The sequence below is a fragment of the Rhinolophus sinicus genome, chromosome 15 (assembly GCF_057876585.1).
Source record: "Rhinolophus sinicus isolate RSI-liver-muscle chromosome 15, RSI-T2T, whole genome shotgun sequence".
NCBI lineage: Eukaryota > Metazoa > Chordata > Mammalia > Chiroptera > Rhinolophidae > Rhinolophus > Rhinolophus sinicus.
This window is the reverse complement of record NC_142515.1, coordinates 93,863,154-93,876,674: the sequence shown is the minus strand read 5'-3', so window position 1 is coordinate 93,876,674 and position 13,521 is coordinate 93,863,154. Positions and strand designations below refer to the sequence as shown.

The 13,521-nt window shown below is 44.6% G+C and overlaps 1 protein-coding gene across 3 annotated transcripts in view; it reads right to left on the bottom strand.

Annotated features, from left to right (window-relative positions):
* Positions 1 to 3,036: 3,036 nt before the first annotated feature.
* The window catches only part of DPYSL2 (dihydropyrimidinase like 2), a 110,046-nt gene continuing 99,561 nt past the window's right edge, over positions 3,037 to 13,521 (bottom strand). For all 3 annotated transcript variants that reach the window (XM_019714962.3, XM_019714985.3, XM_019714978.3), the window contains exons 11-14: positions 13,034 to 13,204; positions 8,130 to 8,309; positions 7,143 to 7,308; positions 3,037 to 5,571 (exon numbers count right to left, since the gene is read on the bottom strand). In XM_019714962.3, coding sequence (XP_019570521.1) covers positions 5,480 to 5,571; positions 7,143 to 7,308; positions 8,130 to 8,309; positions 13,034 to 13,204 — 609 coding nt within the window. In that variant the 3' untranslated portion in view covers positions 3,037 to 5,479. The remainder of the gene's footprint in view (positions 5,572 to 7,142; positions 7,309 to 8,129; positions 8,310 to 13,033; positions 13,205 to 13,521) is intronic.

The window sequence follows — 13,521 nt, the reverse complement described above, 5'->3', positions numbered from 1 at the left end:
AGTTTGTGAACCTGTTGCAATGATGTTGCTAAACTTTTTAGATATCAGAGGGATTATTCATTACGAATTTGTACCAACTGAACAGTTAACCAAGTTCACTATTTGGAAGTGCTGAAAAGGCTGTGTGCAGCAGTTAGACAACATGAACTTCTTGCCAACAATTCATGGCTCTTGCATCACGACAATGCACCAGCTCACATGGCACTGTCTGTGAGGGAGTTTTTAGCCAGTAAACAAATAACTGTATTAGAACACACTCCCTTCTCACCTCATCTGGCCCTCAATGACTATTTTCTTTACCCAAAGATAAAGGAAATATTGAAAGGAAGGCATTTTGATGAGATTCAGGACATCAAGGGTAATATGGTGACATCTCTGATGGCCATTCCAGAAAAAGAGTTCCAAAATTGCTTTGAAGAGTGGACTAGGCGCTGGATCAGTGCATAGCTTCCCAAGGGGAGTACTTCAAAGGTGACCATAATGATATTCAGCAATGAGGTATGTAGCACTTTTCTAAGATGAGTTCACGAACTTAATTGTCACACCTTGTATACAGTGGAATATTGCTCAGCTATGGAAGGGAATGGGTTCTTGCCATCTGTGGTGGCATGAATGGACCTGGAGGGTATTGTGCTGAGTAGAGTATGTCAGACAGAGAAAGATGGATGCAATGTGATTTCACTTATATGTGGAATCTAAAGAACAAAATAAACAAACAAATCAGAAACAAACTCATAGATATAGAAAACATTTTGGTGGTTGCCAGATGGGAGGGGGTTTGGAGGTGTCGGTGAAAAAAGGAGAAGGGATTAAGAAGTACAGATTTGTTGTTACAAAGTAGTCATGGGGATGTAGGGTGTAGCATAAGAGACATAGTCAATAATATTGTAATAACTATGGGTGTCAGATGGGTACTAGATTTGTTGGGGTGATAGATGAGAGGAGGCTGGGGACAGGGTAAAAAGGATGAAGGGATTAAGAAGTACAAATTGGTAGTTACAAAATAATCATGGGGATGGAAAGTAAAGCACAAGGAATATAGTCAATAATAAGGTAATAACTACATATAGTGCCAGGTGGGTACTAGTCAGGGGATCACTTCTTAAATTATATAAATGTCTAACCACTGTGCTGTACACCTGAAATTAATATAAAATAATATTGAATGTCAACTGTAACTGAAAAATTAAAAAGGGGGGAAGTGAAGGGCAATAAGTGGTCCAAATTTCAAAGTATAAAACAAGTCATGGGGATGTAATGTACAGCATGGGGAATGTAATCAATATTGTGATAGCACAGTATGGTGTCAGATGGTTGCTGGACTTATCATGGTGATCACTTCTTTAGTTCTATAAATGTCAAACCAACTGGAGTACCCCTGAAACTTATATAACATTCTATGTTAGCTACATTCTTAATAAAAATCTGTTTTAAAAAAATGACACACACTCACAAAAGAAACTTATCCCCCACTCTATTGATGAGGAAAAAAAAAGCTGCCTTTTCTTACAGAATATATGTGCTACAGACACTTGCCAGAGGATGTGACTTTAGACTCACGGCAATACAAGACAAAAACACTCCTGAATGGTATGTACTCCACTTTTTCTAGATGCTCTGAAATCTCTTTGGAGTAAATCACACCATTCAAGTTATATACCTGGCCCCATTGTTTAGCTGCGTGGCACTCATGGCCATGCCCCTCCTAGCTCTAACGGACCCAAGCCTATAGCCAGAGCTTACATGGGCCCCTCTGCTGGGTCATCCTTCGGAGGGCAGAGCTCACCGCTGGTGTGGACAGCCCGTGGAGTGTCTTGTCTGCTAGGGGTTGGGCAAGACTTCGAATGTGGCTTGGGGTGTTCTCAGGAATGAGCATGGGGCCTGTCATGGTGTGATGAAGCCAGGATAATAGGAGGATGGGCCGTGGGCCTGGGATTTTTAACTCTTGTTGTAGGTCCTAACTCTTGTTGCCCCCCTCCCAAACAGATTTGATTTTCCTGGATCACTGTGCTCTGCCATCGGCACAGTGAAGGAAGCCTAAAAGCCAGCCGTAGACACACAACTCTGGTTACTGGGGGTCCCACTTGCCTACAGGTCTGAGGACCAAGAATTTCTTTATTTCTTCTGAGGAACAAATTTATCTTCTGGCTGCCACAATGTTATAGTTTTCTGACCCGGTCTCCCTTTTTGTATTTGCTGCTAGAACGCTCAGAGCTCCCTCACCATTTCCCAACCTTATGGCAGGTGTGTTGTACTAACCCCAGTCAGGCCTTATCTTATTTTTCCTACTCTTATTTTCCCTTCATTCAAACACTGTTTATGAAAGCTTGGTATAGTGTATAGTTTTTGTAAATCATCGCATATCCTGTTTGGACAGGGCTGGGTAGAAAACAAAAAGAGAAAAGAAAAAAAGACTTCATCAACCATGACAGGCCCAGGGAACCCCCAGCACACACCCTCTTCATTCCATGTTTTTGGAACCAATGCCAGTGCCAGTTAATAGGAAACTGTGGGAACCAAGCACCCAGCCTGCTCTCATTCCCAACTTGCACTCTTGACACTTACTTGGGGTGGAAGAACATATGCTTTATGCCCTGGTTTCCTGCAACTTCCTGGACTGAGGTCGGAATGCAAGTCAACACACACGTTTCTCATCTTCCATGCCGCCATGTAGGTCGAGAATTTTCCAGGGTGAACAGCTATAAGGACACAGGAAGCCCAGGGGTCATCTACACTAACCTATGCGGCCCCACCCAGTTAGGTTTGCAGCTTGGTTCTGGAGCCATCATGGTCTCTCTCGGATATAGTCTATGAATTTCTGACACTGAGCTCTGCCATGCAGAACTCTGATGGAATTACACCGCAGTGGCTGGGACATAACAATCTGGACATGCAATGAAAACTCTTGAACTCTTGAATTGGGACAGTCACGAAAACGAGGCCAAAGGCACCTGTGAATGCTTCAGGAAGCGAGGTTTTCCTGGAAGGCCGGGCTAAGCAGCTGCCTCTTTAAACATCTCAACACAGACACACCCCTGAAACAACCACATTTTGCTTTATTAGGCGTTCCATGGTAATATAACACAGAGTTCTTAAGGAATAATAAACACAAGACTTGCTTTTTTACCATAATTATTTTGCCATTTAAGACAGTGGTTACAAAAAAAAAAAAAAAAAAAAAAGTTCTCTTCTGGCTACACACATGATCAGCTTTAGCACTGAAAGCTCCTCCGCTCAGGGTCACAATCACAATTCCAAGGATTAAAAACCATCTATTATTAAATCCTACACTGTTTTAGAGCATCAAGTCACTGCAGTTGTTCAGTTCTGAGACACTGTCGATTTATTTTAGCATTTACATATGACATTCATTTAACAGACACACAAAGCAAGCCAACAGGTAAACATGCTTACACAGCCTGCGGAAATCTTCAGATTTTAAGTTGTTTTAAGAAAGCAATCAGAATAATCAAAATTACCATGACCTGGTAGAGGAAAAACAGGAAGACTCAAGTGAACACTAAAGAGCTGCGGGTGTTTCTTAGAATTGAAACAAAATTTTTTTTTCCAACTGGTTCAAATTTCCTCTAAGTACAGATGAGAAAAAAAGCAAATATATTAAGTTAACCAATTATTCTTTAAAAGTGCAATTTACTTTTCAAATAACAAATAACAAAAAATAAACCCCAACTATAACCCCAAAGGCAAAACGTGTGGAGACAAGTGGAATGACGGAATGACCTACTTTTTTTATGTGATGCTTTACAAAAGCAGATTTGATTTTATAAAAGCCTGCAGACGTAACATTGCTTAGGAGAACCTGTAAACACGCGTGGAAGGATATATGTAACATCAGTCAGCAAAGACAGGGACAGGTACAAAGGCAGCTAGTGGAGAGGGTCACTGAGACAGGGAGAGGGAAGATGTGGACACAAGATCACCTTCGGTCTCTAAGGGGCCACATGTTTGATTTGTAAAGTTTTCTCCCCACAATAGCTCTGACGTGACGTATCACTCATTAAATAGATGGTTCGTTCCCCTTGCAAAGTAAAATGGACTTGAAGTCCAACTTCCCAAGGATTTTCTGAGTTTAGAAGGCCTCCCTATACTACATGATGTCTTCTGAAATCACTGGACAAAAAAAATATTTTTTTTTCCCCAAAGTGAGAAACCCAGGGTGTTCTGGAATCCCAAAAGATACTTAACCAGGGAATAGCAGGCCCTTGGGGCCAGACTCCCACTAGTTCAACACTTCTGCGCTGGTGCTGACTTGAGGCTGGCTGGCTTACTTGGGTTTTGGGGCTCAATTTACAGATTTGAGCGTCTCTTTATCCAGTTAGCATTGCACGAAGGAAAGAAAAACTCTCAGGTCCTATAGCCTCAGACTTCTGCAACATTACAGCACTACCTGAGGGTCTGTTCTGGGCCCACGTGTGATAGTGTGGGTGCGTTAACACGGCCCTTCCCTGCACCTGGGAGTGTCTCAAACTTACATGTATACCCTCACGATGGTGGGTGGGTAGCACCAGTCTTATAGGGACTAGGACAGCAGATTACTATGGTTGTGATGACAAAACTCATATCCTCCCAGGCAGGTTCTTATGACCACAGTAGAAAGGTAGACGTGGTCATTTGAAAAGACAATAAGGGAAGGAGAGAAAAACACTGTCTCAGAGCCAAGGGCTGGAGGAAACACAAAGAAAGAGAGAGACGTGAAAATATCCATGAATAAAAAAGTTACAGGGAAAAAGGAGAAGAGAAGTGAGGAAAGAGAATCATCAAGATTTAATCTGCAGCAAAATCTAGGCCAAAAAGAAAACCTGCCCTTATCAACAGTTGACCCAGAAGACTACGGAATGGTGATGTGAACATTCTGGAACCTCTCAGGAGGGACGATGAGTTTGCCAACCACCCTGAATCAGCTTGATGGTTACATAATTGCATCATTAGGATGTCCAGTTCAAACCCCTTGTATTACTATTGAATTAAGCTTTCCAATTTAGTATTAAAAAAAAAAACCTCATCCCCTCCCTCACCCACCCCTCCCAGCCCCACAAAGAAAACTTTTTTTTTTTTTTATTTAAAAAGAAAAAGGCAGCTCTGGGCAATTCACTTTATCTTCCCCCACAATGAAAAGGAAGATGATAAGTACAACAGAGATTAGAGATGGAAAACACCCTCATGGTGATTTGCTCTGTTTCGCATGTCTGAGTGTTGGATGCAGTCCCATGTATGGGGTTGGTGGATAGACGTGGTGTGATATTCGTAGATGTGTAGGGAAGTGGGTGAGCAAAATCAGTGACTCCGGGTGACGAACCGAGTGTGGGGGCCCAAGAGGGAGCCCCGTGAACTGGCTGCCCCACAGTAACTATCACAGGCTCTTAAAGAAAAAAAAATAAAAGAAGGAAGGAAGGAAGTCTCAGAATGTCCTCAGGTGTCCCATCCCCCATCCCCAAGTGAACTGTGTGGCTCAGGAACTCTAACCCAGGCTGGTGATGTTGGCACGGCCACCAGGGGGCGCCACGATGCGCTGGGTGGTACGGCGGGGGATGTTGTCGTCAATTTGAGCGCCTGGAGAGGAGAGAGGGGTAAAGGTCAAAAACAGTTACAGGAGTTCCTGCTTCAATCCGAAATAACACAGCTAAAGAGCAAAACGGCCAGGCCCACTTTGTCCTCTCAAAACCTCACTGAAAGCTGAAACTACAAAGAAGGGACGGGCTTAAAGTAGCCACAGAATCAGACACTATAAAGCAGTCCTTGCAGAAGCCCATTGGAGCCACTACTTGAAAAAGTAAAACTACTTCTAAAATAACACTACGTTTCATTTCAACTAAGTCAGACTACATCCTGTCCCTATTCTCATTGAGTGTGGCTTTTCTGAAGGTACGGCCCTCTCTCTGGGATTCTGTTCCCTGACACAACACACCTAACTGTATAATCAAAAGTAGGGGGGAAAAAAAAAGTAGGAGTAATGATGGTCCCTTATACATAAATGGCCTGGTGACATAACATAACATGGACATTATTGTGCCCATTTTACTTTATGACAAATTTAAGTTTCATTATTTTTAAATTGGTAATTGCATAGGCATATATGGCAATGTTCTAGAAACCAGTATATCTGACAAGAAAAAAAAAAAATCTATCTGATTAACTGTTTAACACACCATAGAAATCTGGATATATATCTGTGGCTCAGGAAGCTAGAAAAGTGGAAGGGTTCTCGTCATGGGCCAAATAAAGAATTGGAAGGAAGTTTCAAGTAAGGAAGCTCTAAAATCTGTACCCTTTCCTCTCATCGTCCCTGACATGACATGTTTTATCCAAGCAACTAGCTAACAATTTTCCAATGGCCCTTTACATGTATATTAACTCATGTAATTTACATGTATATTAATTCATTTAATCCTCACAGCAACCCCATGACGTAGCCACTGCTATTATACCCATTCTATAGATGAGGAACCTGAGGCACAGCTAGCCACCACCTGGACTGCGAAGTTAAGCTGCTGTAACTCCAGACTCCATACTAAACTACTGCAATATACAGCTGACCCTTAAATAAAGCAGGAGTTGGGGCGCCGACCCCATGTGTAATTTTGACTCGTCAAAACCTTATAGTTGCAGTCAGCCCTTTGCATCTGTGGAGTCAACCAAACTTGGATCAAAAACAGTATTTTCTATCTGCGTTTGGGAACCCACAGTTGAGAATATGAAAATATTTTTGATTTGTGGTTGGTTGAATCCACGGGTAAATCCCCAGAGGCAAAGGGCCAAATGTATTTACTGAAAAAGTCCTCATATAAGGGAACCCACATATGGGGGGAGAAGAAAAATCCTGAAATACCACATCCTTTATTTAGGATGGCCATAATACACGTAAAAAAGTCCTCTTAATATACTGCATAGTCCACATAATGTATGCATCATGACAGTATATGTGACATAAACTGATGTCAAGATTCTGAAACCCAACTGGCCATCGGCTGTGAATTGCATCTCTGCTGATATTAGTATTTTCACTTGGGAAGAATGGAAATGTCATTCACTTCACTGCTTCTCTTTCTACAAGTGATTCCAGACTCGCCAGCCCCAGGGAACATGGCCTACAGAACGGGGTCCTCACCAAACCATAACCATACCAGACAAGCTGAATCCAGATTGGTGCAGGTTCCGGACAGGTGGGGCCTGCTGCTTGGCCGGGGACGTCTTAGCCGAGGAAGCTGGAGTGACTGTCTTGGGTGTCACAGACACCTCACACACAGGTCCGTCATACAGGCCACGAGGAACCCCCCTCAGCTCTGCCAGCTGCAAAACACAAGAGCCCCTCGACTCAGGCCACATTCACACAGGATGCCTCTCTGGCAGACCTCCTGATGGGGAAGGAACAGAGGCCAGGAGAGGCCTATGAGATTTGGGGATGGGAGATTCTCCTTATGGAGGGGTGTGGCGGGGACAGATGTCAGCATGGGGGTAGCCAGCCCCAAGGCTCTAGGCCAAAGCTTCCTACAAGGTAGATCACGAGTAACTCGTTACTCTTCTTACCATCTTCCCCCAAGGCACTTCCACTTAAACCCTGTAGGAATTCCCAAACATGCTGTAAAGAAAATCTGGCCTCCTGTTCAAGATCTGGCCCCAAACTTTCTTTCCAATCTCACTGTCCCTTTAATTCCTTTACAGCTCCATCCATCTGGCCTCACAGCCCCCAAGCAACAGTGCTGTGGACTGTTCACCATGTCCTGAATACACCATATTTTTCCATGCTCGTGACATTCTCTCCATCTACTTCCCTTGTCTCCCTTCCTTGGCTTGTCAACCTTCCACTTCACCTTCAAGACCCAACTCAAAATGCCCTCTCCCCATGATACTTTCCCCCACGACTCCATAGCAGTGGATCCCTCCTCTGAACCTCATCACAGCACATGTCAGTCTTACTTCCTTCTGGCTGGCTGTGGAAACATCTGATTCCTCTGCTGGTATTCTGAACTCTGGGAATAAAAAGACCATGTTTCCCTTATCCCCGAATCCTCCATACTCATCTCAATATCCTGATTCAAAGTGCTTAGCCAGTGTTTACGAAACTGAACTTAACCCATGACAAAACAATTCATAAGATCTGAGCTACTCACCCTGCTCCTTGCCTTGATACGTTTGTAAACGAAATCAGGGAAGGGCTTTCGGGGGATGTAGCGCCCAGAGCCCTCGGTGACATGAAGGGTACCGTCTTCTAGGACAATCTTCCCCTGGCTGATGACCACCAGTGGAGAGCCACGGCACTCCATGCCTTCAAAGATGTTGTACTCAAGAGCCTAGAGAAAGGGATCACAGTACACTTTATGGTATAAACGCCCTGCCACCCTGGCTATATCTAACAGGCCGGCAGCACCCACTGCCCGCCATCCCACAAACAAAAAAAAGGTCCAGGGCTATAGTCCCTGCCCCGACTGGCCACATCAGAAGGCGCTTCATCTCTATGTCCTAATTTCCCTGTCTCGAATATGGAATCATCTTTTCCCACCTGTCAAAAATGTGGGGGGGGGGGGGATAATGGAACAGAAAAATTGTATGGAAAAGCATGAGGGTTTATAAATGCCACACAAATATAAGAAAAGGATTCCATGCATTAGCAATGACTTTGTTCTCCTCACTGCCCAAGCTCCCATCAGGTTCCAGTGCAAAGGCTGTCTGTGGCCAAGTTCTAAATTTAACCTTGAAATGGGCCATCCACGAGTAGCTTTTCCCACTGGTTTGCCTGGTTTTCCAAACTGTTAGCGATGTGGTAAACCTGAAGTCCCTAAATGAAAGGACTGTGGTGATTTAAGAGGCACGCCTTCACGAAGATGTTTGCGGTCTAGTTAATTTCCCATACAATGCTGTGGTCCTTTTGGTTTCAAGCTTTTCAGGGTGAAAGAGTGGTGTATCTGTGTCGCCTCTTGGAAAACATGCTGGGTCTCTATATGCAGTGAGTTTCTTGTTGGACAACGAGGCACCAGCAATCCGGGGACACTGTGCCCATCATGAAAAACTCCATGTCACAGTCCCATCGCATGGCTTTGGCTCACCCAGGACCATTCCCCAGATTCCAGAAGGCCTCCTGCTTCTTCCTGCCTGGCCTGCGCACAGGCACCAATGTCTGTGCTGTGCCCAGGACTGGAGCATTCATAGGGGACTCCAACCATCAAAAGCCACGTGGACCTCGGGGGGAATTCAGGCCAGGTTATCATCATGAAAGGAATTAGCCTGTGAACAGAGAGCTGTAACAGTGCCCGCACTGCAAGTAACATCTCTGCTCAGTGTACTGGCTGATTCGTAGGGAGAAGCCTCTGCTGGCTCCTCAGTTCATTAGGTGTCAAAATGCAGAGGTGCTGATTGAAAACAGCAATGAGGGGCTCTCAGCTCTGCTCTGAGACTCCAAAGAGTCATATGGGAGCTACCGGAGGAATGAGGCAGAGAGGCATCTGGGAGGAGGGAAGGGACTCTACACGGGGATTCCCAGGACCCAAGTGTGTGTCCCCACGTCTCTCAGTGATTCTAAGACACTCCTCCCTGAAGTCAGAACATGTCTGACAGCAGATGGACCTGCGCAGTTGCTGTCAGCATAGACAGACCCAAGTTCTTCCAGGGGGACATGCGTTCGTTTTCCCCTGTGGCCTCGGGGATTACCCCACTGAAGCCATTTTACTTTATACTCTTAGCTTCAGGTTTTTCTGGACCCTGCTGGCATCAGAAACTGAGAATTCCAACTTGCACGAGAAGCAGTTTTCAGTTCATATTCTCCAAGGAGACGTTTTGTCCTCTCTGCACCCAAAGCCCAAGTCAAGGCATACAAGATGTTTGCCACCCTTTCTATGTGGCAGATCTACATCTTATTTATCCTACACTAAGCACAAGCTGGCCCTCGGTGGCACAACATATTTTTATGAATCTCCTGTTACTGTCATCTTGGGTGTGTTTTGCTTCATGATGATATATAAACTAATGGAATATCTGGAAATCGATGGCATCTTAGATTTGCTGAAATCCAGAAGCTATATGATTCTGGGCAGATCACTTGAGTCCTGCCTCAGAAATTCAATTTCTTCATCTGCCTCCGACGCAAGGCTTGGTGAAGATGACAACACAAAAAGCATCATATGTGTATGGATCCTCATGAAAGAATTCTGTCAGCTCTGAAATAACCTTTGAAAGGGTGTGCATCACCCTTTAAGGGTTGGATCCAGCCCCATGTCTACCATGTTACTCCACAGCTAATTGTCTATATTCTGACAAACTCCTCCTGCCCCCTGGAGTAACGGAGACAACCGTCAACAGCACCATCTGCCTGGGTTCCCGTCCCAGATCTGCCACTCGCCAGATCACTCTGTGACTTTGGACAAGTCCTTGACACACCTCTCAGCCTCAGCTTCCTCATCTACAAGGGGAAATAGCCCACTTCGCAGAAATGATGCTAGGATCACAAGAAACAAAAGGAACAAAAGCATTTAGCATGCTACTTGGCACAAAGTAGGCACTTAGAAAAATGTTCACTCATTCACTGTCTGGTTGTTTTCATTCCACTTTTCCAATAAGATTGCAAGTCCTTTAGTGTCAAAGACATTGTAAGACACATACATTGAGTTTAGTTGCTTATAAATAACTGACCGTAAACACCTAGAGGAGCTTTGGGCCATCTTCCGTTTTTAAAAGATGGAGGAACCAGCAACATGACTCCACATGACTTAAAATCGAAAAGTCCAGTAGTCAGATCACAGCTCTGGGTATTCAGAGCCTACTCTCTGTCAAACGATGAAGGCAGTCAGGCTTCATCACGCACCAGGTACAGGCATTTTTAACCTACATCTACACGGGCTCCCTAAAATTACTCATCTGGCTGGATGCCTGGAAAATCCAAGCAGAGGCTTAGCAACAGGGCTGTCAATAATAGTTAGCTAAATACTCCAAATTAAAGCTAATGAGCTCCTGGTAGAAACACTGTATTACATGGAAAAGCCGTTTACTAGTAGTCTCTCAAATGATTAATTGCACAGGCGTGCTTAATGTGGGCTCTTGAAAACAGGTGAGGACAGAAAAGAGGGACTTTTGGAAGCCAGTATTTCTTCCGTGGGGTTGCCTGGAGGTAAAGGCTGGGCGGTGCTACTGCTCTGGAAATGTTTGGACAGAATGGCTGGAGGGCAGACTCTGTCTTCTTGAATCATGGCTCCTTCACATCTTCTCTTCTGCCAGGTGAAGGGCTCCAAATGCCAGCTCCCTAGCTAGGTCACCTGCCGCTTAAATAATGAGTCCACTTCCCCATTTGCATTACCTCTGGGGAAGGGACTCTGCAAGGGAGGGGAGGAATTTTCTCCATGTAACTGTGACCAAGAGGTTGCATACGCAGTCTGGCAGGGAATAGCCATGGACAATTTTGGGTTCTAATTCTGGCTCTACCGCAAAATAGCTATGTAACATTAGACTAGTCACTTAAGCTCTCTATGCCTCCGTTTATTTATCTTCCCAATTGTGATAATAATACCATCCCTTTATTGAAAAGGCCAAAATAAAAGAGTAAATGGGAATATGATATTCAATGTATATGAATAGGGGGGCTCACTAGGGAGGACCCTAGGGCCCCTGCCTGTAAAGAAGCCATCCTGGACCCCCAAGAGGTTGTAATCTAAGTTACAAGTCGGTGTGGCCATAAGGCTATGCTGCAAAGCTAAGTCAACCAATGGGAAAGGAGGGAAAAAAGGCAACTATAAATAAATACTGAGAGCTGAGCAGCCTTCCCAGAAGGCACCCACCATCCTGGCACCCACAGATGCCAGCAGAAACTAGAAGTGCGCTCTGTACCCCAAGCTCCTCTGCTCAAATGGGAGAGGACTGGGATACAGCAAAGGGCCCAGGGCTGTCCTGGAGAAACGCCAGAAACACAGCCCTGAGCTGTCGTGGCACTTGGGGGAGGCTTCAGCACTGCTGGCCCAGGCTAACTGTGGGGGCAGTCTAGAATCAGATTCCCTATTGAGCCAGCTTTCAATTTAGAACTTGATCTAGAATATCGTCTTCATTCATTATGAATCTCTTCATTCAATATGAATCTCTTCAAGATTCATGAGTTTCTGACAAAGAACACTTCTTCCCTATGCTCATTTCTTTTTCAAAGCTGCCCCTTTGTCCACATTCTTGCATGTATCTATATATGTAGCTATAGGTATAGATACACACACACACACACCCACATGTAGTTTTTTTCTATGAAGGACCAATAGTATCTAACACCTCTGCTTAATGCCCCTGACCTCACAGAGTCACAGGGCACTCAGAGACCCCGTTTAAACCCTGGATTTATTCTCAGGTGAGGAGCCTGAGACATAACATGAAGTCACCTGCCCAGATTCTCATTAACAAGACAGGGCATCCCCAAGCTTTGTATTCCACGCTGAGAGACCAGAGATACCCCAAAACTGCAGGTCCTAAAGTCATGATCAGAACGGCTGCCAGGGTTATTTCTTCTGTTTGGGGAGAAGTCAAAGTCAATTAATACCTTGAGGACAATAAGAGCATCTGTCATTTAGGTTTCTATACGGCTACACTGATATGAGAAAACAATGGCTTAAAAGAATAAAAGTGCCCGGTGGGCGTCTCAGGAATGGACGTTTGGATGTTTTATTTCCGTCCCTTGCACCCAGCGTTGCCATGAGACATGCTGCCCGGACTATAAAAATGGAATGGCATGGTACCTGAGCTCTAGAAGCTTCTGATATCCTGGCATGACATGGGAGGCTCCGAAGGTCTATAGATAGAGACCTCTATCTATAAGAGAGGCTGTGGTGCTCCAAAATAGTGATAAGAGTAACTGATTCTCAGTCTTATTGACCTCAGTAAAGACAAAAAAGTTATGTTTTTTTCTCAGCAAATTGCAAGTTATCATATATCCTGGGGAGAAGTTCATTCCTCTCACAGCGAGTTCTTTTCATAATTCCTGGGGACTCTCCCCACCTCAGTCTCTTTCTGTGACTGATCTGTTTGGAGTGGGTCGACACAGGGCAGGACTTACACTATTGTGGGTCTTGGCAGAGATGGTTTTAACGCTGTCGGGGTCCCAGATGACCAGGTCAGCATCAGACCCCACGGCAATGCGGCCTTTCCGGGGGTAAAGGTTGAAGACTTTGGCTGCATTGGTGCTGGTCACGGCCACAAACTGGTTCTCATCCATCTTCCCAGTGACCTGAGGAGTACAACATGCACACGCGCACACACGCACACACACACACACCAAAAGCAGGTCAACAAACGTGAAGGGTAGAACACGACTTAGCAATAAAAAGGAACACACTTTTGATACACACAACTTAGACGGATGTTAAGGGCATTATGCTAAGTGAAACTACCTATCTCAAAAGGTCACATACTGTATGATTTCATTTATATAAACATTCTCAAAATAACAAACGTTCTAGAGATGGAGAACAGACAAGGAGTGAGATGCAGATCTGCCCAGGGCGTAAGGTTGACTATAAAAGAAGAGCACAAAGCAGGTCTTTG